At 46.6% G+C, this 5,284-nt stretch overlaps 1 protein-coding gene across 8 annotated transcripts in view; it reads left to right on the forward strand.

The window, feature by feature from the left end:
• Sptan1 (spectrin alpha, non-erythrocytic 1) overlaps positions 1-5,284 on the forward strand; it is a 59,050-nt gene that overhangs the window by 7,105 nt on the left and 46,661 nt on the right. For all 8 annotated transcript variants that reach the window (XM_033759038.1, XM_033759032.1, XM_033759033.1 and 5 more), the window contains exon 2: positions 4,549-4,788. In XM_033759038.1, the coding sequence (XP_033614929.1) occupies positions 4,552-4,788 (237 nt within the window). In that variant the 5' untranslated portion in view covers positions 4,549-4,551. The remainder of the gene's footprint in view (positions 1-4,548; positions 4,789-5,284) is intronic.

Below are 5,284 nucleotides of genomic sequence, written 5' to 3' on the forward strand. Positions count from 1 at the left end.
TTTTTTTTTTTTTTTTGGTTTTTGGTTTTTTGAGACAGGGTCTCACTATGTAGTTGAGACTGACCTGGAACTCACTATGTAATCCAGGCTGGTCTTGGACTCACAGTGATCCTCCTGCCTCAGCCTCCTGAGTGCTGGGCTTACAGGCATGCACCACCATGTCCAGCAGGATTCAGTCTTTTAAAAATCAAAACGTTTTTGATTTTTTTTCATCCTCGCCCTGTTTCCCTCCATAGTGAGAATGGAAAATAAGAGAGAATGAATACATGGCCATCAGTAAGGAGTATGTTGGCTCCAGTCATGTTAAAATCCCCTGGTTCTTGTATGCTCTGTCTAGGAGTCAGAGTATCCTGGATCACCTTGCTCTCGGCAACTTGCTCACTAATGGCTACTGAGGAGGCTGAGGCAGGAGGTTGCTTTACCCCAGGATTTCAAGGACAGCCTGGGCAGTAGGCAAGAACTCATCTCTTTTTAAAAAATGAAAAAAAAAAATAAAGTAGTAGTTGTTTCTGTATTTCCAAGTTCACAATGTAGTTGACTGTAATATGAGTCAGGTCCTGAATTCTATGCTCTGAAAATAAGTTGTAGTCTTTAAAAGGCATTTTTTAGCCAGGCATGGTGGCTCACACCTGTAATCCCAGGACTTGGGAGGATTTTGGAGGGACTGAGGCCGGCTTGGGCTATATAGTGAGTTCTAGGTTAGCCTGAACTTCGCAGTGAGACCCTCTGCCAGATATGGAACTTAGACCTTGCACCTGCAAGGCAGGCGTGCTACTGAGCTAAATCCCTGGCCCCCAAAAATCTTTTTAGTGCTGGGGATTGAATTCAGTGCCTCAAGTGTGCCAAGTATGTGCTGTTCTGCAAAGCAGAGTTCAGAAAGCTCCTGAGGAGCTGTTGAGCTCCTCAAAGAATTTACCATATGATAGAAAAGTCATTACTAGCAGAATGCGGTTGCATTCTAAGATGAGTGATAGGTAGATAAGGAAGCGGAGAGACGTCACAGAGGCCAAGGAATTCACCAGAGACCTCAAAAGACTTGTGTGACACTAAGTAGTAGAGTTGGCAGCAAGCAAAGAGCACAGTGACGTTTGGTTGGGCAGTTGACCTTGCCAAGGTGAGGTGCGGCTGGTGGAGACCCCTGCAAGGTGAACCCAGGAAAGCCTGTGGGCCTGTGGAAAGCATACTGGCAGTGGTGGGGACGAGGCCGGACTCCTGCTACTAACTAAGGGTTGCTACAGAGACTGCACGCCGCAGACTTAGTTTCTCAAGGTCATCTCAGTTTTTGGCTTTGAGGATTTGGAATGTTTTCATTGTTGTTTTTTTTTTTTTTTTTTTTTTTTTTTTTTTTTTGTTTGCTGTACTTGGGATTGAACTCGGGGCCTTCACACTGAACTACACCTAGCCCTTTTATTTTTCTTTTGAGACAAGGTCTAGCTAAGTTGGCTAGGCTGGGCTTGGACTTGTGATCCTCCTGCCTCCACTTCCCAGAGTGCCAGGATTATAAGTGTGTGCCGCTATCCCCAGCTGCGAGGTTGCAGGTATAGCTCAGCGGTAGGACTCTTGCCTAATATGCAGTTCAATTGCCAGCACTGCACAAAAACCCCAAGAAAACAAGTCACCTCTCTACTGAGGATATAAAGCCTTCCCAGTTTGTTTCCCGAGTCCCGCCCTGTGCTGGTGAGGAGGACAGCTGCTTTCTAGGGGACACACCAGGCGGCCAGTCTGAGACTGGTCACCCAGACTGACTCATTACAGTGACAGTTCATCCCATAGCCTCAGTCAGCGCGTTCTCTGTTTGCCATTCCTGTCTCCAGACTTGCATTTACCTGGTAGACGGCACTTTTCCCCGATGGGAAGGGAGAGCTTCATTCCGGAGCCCTCTCCCCACCTCTTGCACACGAATGCCCAGGATGGCCTCATCATTCATTCAATGAACAAGCATTTCTCTTTTCTTTTCTTTCTTTCTCTTTTCTTTTTGGTACCGGGGATCGAACTCAGGACCTTGTGCTTGTGAAGCCGGCAACAGCACCACTGAGCTAAATCGCTGTCCCCAACAAGTATTTCTTGTTTGTTTTGTTTTTTGTTTGGTACTGGGGATCGAACTCGGGCCCTTGTGCTTGCAAGGCAAGCGGCGAAACCACTGAGCTAAATCCCCAGCCCCATCCAAGAAGTATTTCTTAATGACCTCTGTATCAGGCGCACAGATTAGGTTGTCCAGGCTAAATGTACAGTGGGGAATACATGCAAGTGGTTTGCAAGTCTGCAGGAAGTGTGCTCGCATCTGAGAAGAAGGTGGGAGACATTGAGTACAGTTTAGTAAGAACGCAGGATCCTGCAGCTTACTCATTTTGGCTGGATGTTGAGGTGTAAATAGTTAGGTCCCCAATATCTTGCCATGATCGTGTAGTGGTTAGTGCTCTGCATTGTGAGATGTAAATAGTTACTGAGGCAGAGAAGAGCTGGCTCATTTTGGGCCAAAAAAAATCAGGTGGAAATGGCTTAGAATTCAGGGAGTCCTGTATTTCACAGAAGAAAAGTTTCTGTGTGTCAAGAGGGTGAGTGTGAGTGAGATGGTACTGAGCAGGTGTGTTGGGCCAGGTGGGGGAGGTCCTGCTAAAGAGGTGAATTCTTCCTCTGTCAGAAGGGAGCTGGAAAGGTTTGGGAGTGATGGGACACCGAATATTTTCTTCCGTGATTAAATCAGTCTATGTGGAAAAACAGTTACGCAACAGAAAGACCTGGTGGTTACGTGGAGTGTGATTTTGGAGGCATGACGAGGAGGCCGCGGTCACCCCATGGCTCTCTGCGGGGAAGGAGTCTCCTCACACAGAGGTGGCCTGCTTACCACGCTGGGCATTTGGGGCAGGCAGCAGGGTCATGGGGTGAGCTCCCGTGTCTCTCGGTGTCACTGTTTCTGTGTCTCTCTTACATTATGGAACTGTACCTGGGAGAGACCTGCACACTCACCGGGTCTGCTTCTTACCCAGCCCAGAGCCCCTCTGCAGACTATAACCTGAGAGGCCTGGTAAGGCCCTGCCGTTATCAGACAAGCAAGAAGCTGAGGTGCAGACAGGAAAGTGGCTTGTGCGCTGTCACATATTGCTGACAAATTTAGGAGCTTTTTTTTATTAATCTATCTGCCTTTGTGGTCCTTAATTCCTGATAAGACCAAATAACAGTCTGGGTTGCTACGGTCAAATGGTCAAGTTCTCTTTTTGATGTTAAATTTGGCAAAGCTGCACAGAAAATTAATGATGTACAGCTGGGGCAGGTTGAATGCTTACAGGAGACTACACCGTCCAGTTAGCCTGCATTTATAGTGAAGTTAAAATTGATGCTGGTCCTACAGTGCCCCTTTGCTTTCCAAAATATCAGAAGTTTAGTGGGGTATAAATGTATCTCACACACCCCACCCAAGGTGCACCTTGATTTGCCTTCTTTCTTTCTTTTATTTTTGTTAGTCCACCTTTGCCATACATAATGATTATCTTCATCGTTGGAACATGCACATAACGCATCTCAGCTCTTTAACTGAGTTTTCTTTTCATTATGCACACTGGGGTAGAACTAAGCCTGTCCCTTTCCCTGACTGTGATGGTCTGAAGACTTGTAGGGTTGACATTTTGGAGTAACTGACAGATCAGCTGCTCTGGATAAATTCTGTTTCTTATTGATGCTAAGGACTCAAGTTATTTTATAGTCAGTACTTTTCATTGAATATCAAGCCAACATCTGGAAAGATAGCAAACCTGAATTTTTTTTTTTTTTTTGAGGCAGGGCCTTGCTATATATATATAGTTCAGGCTGGCCTTGAACTCTCTGTGTAGCCCAGGCTGGCCTCAAACTCACGGCAGTCCTACCTCAGCCTCCCTGAGTGCTGGGATTGTAGACAGCAAACCTGATTTAAGTAAGAGTGAATTCATTCTGATCTCCCGCCTCATGAAGTGCAGCGACCAGAGGAAAAGACTTTAGAATGAGCTTATCAGTAATGCTCTGAATACCAAAACTGATGTTTCCTTTGAATTCCTAAGACCTTGCAAATTGACACAGTTTCGCTCGTCTTTTCCATTTGGTTGTTTCATTGCCATGTTGACTGGGCCTCCTCTGAGGACCTTAGGAGGTAGGTAGGTGTTGTGTGGAGTGGATAGTTGGTTTTGTTTTTTTCCTTCTGGTCCTTTAACCCAAGGCCTTTGTACTAAGCTACATCTCCAGCCTGTTCTTAATTGTTTTGACAAAGGGTTTCACTAAGTTGCCCAGGTTGGGCTCAAATACAGAAGGTGGTCTTTCTGCCTCAGGCTCCCAGAGTTCTGAGGTTACAGCTGTGTGCTGCCATGCCCAGCTGTGAGTAGCTTTTTTATTTTTTGGTACAGGGAGAGTAGCTATTTTTAATAGAGGATTTAGCTGTTGTTGGCTCCTTAGGAAGGGCTGCCTTCTGGGTTCATTTGCCTGCTAGGGGATCTGATGATTCTCTTCCCTTCAGAGAGCCTTACTCCACAGAGTCTGTCTTGGTGTCCTGGGGTGCTTATCTCAGGCATTCTGTCTTTTCAGAAAATGGACCCAAGCGGGGTCAAGGTGCTGGAAACAGCAGAGGACATTCAGGAGAGGCGGCAGCAGGTCCTGGACCGGTACCATCGCTTCAAGGAGCTCTCGACCTTGCGGCGTCAGAAGCTGGAAGATTCCTATAGATTCCAGTTTTTCCAAAGAGATGCTGAGGAGCTCGAGAAATGGATTCAGGAAAAGCTTCAGATTGCTTCCGATGAGAATTACAAAGACCCAACCAACTTGCAGGTGTGTGATCTCCCTAAGGTTCCTACCAGAACTCAAGAGCCTAAGTGTTGTTGCCCAGAAAGTTAGGCAGAGATAAGGCAGCAGGGGAACACAGATCAAGACCGGGGATTTAGCTCAGTGGCACCCGGCCTGCCTCGCAAGCTCAAGGTCCTGAGCTTGATCCCTGGTACCAGGAAAAAAAAAAAAAGAGAACACAGATCAGGTACAAGGTGGTGCCAACTCACTGTCCTGAAGCCCCTCATGCATTAGGAAGAGTGAATTTGGGCCCTTGGAGACATTAACTTTTTTCTGATGCTTTTTTGTTTCTGTTTTTGTTTTGAGATGGTCTATGCAGTTCAGGTTGGTCTTGAACTCACTATACAGTCCAGGCTCCATCTGAACTCGTAGTGATCCTGCCTCAGCCTCTCACGTGGTGAGGTTGCAGGCGTGCACCACCTCGCCCAGCTTCTCTGGAAGCTTTTTTTTTTTTTTTTGTTATTGGGATCCACACCGGGGG

This window comes from Fukomys damarensis, unplaced genomic scaffold (genome assembly GCF_012274545.1).
Source record: "Fukomys damarensis isolate Sample0158 unplaced genomic scaffold, DMR_v1.0_HiC HiC_scaffold_36, whole genome shotgun sequence".
Lineage (NCBI taxonomy): Eukaryota > Metazoa > Chordata > Mammalia > Rodentia > Bathyergidae > Fukomys > Fukomys damarensis.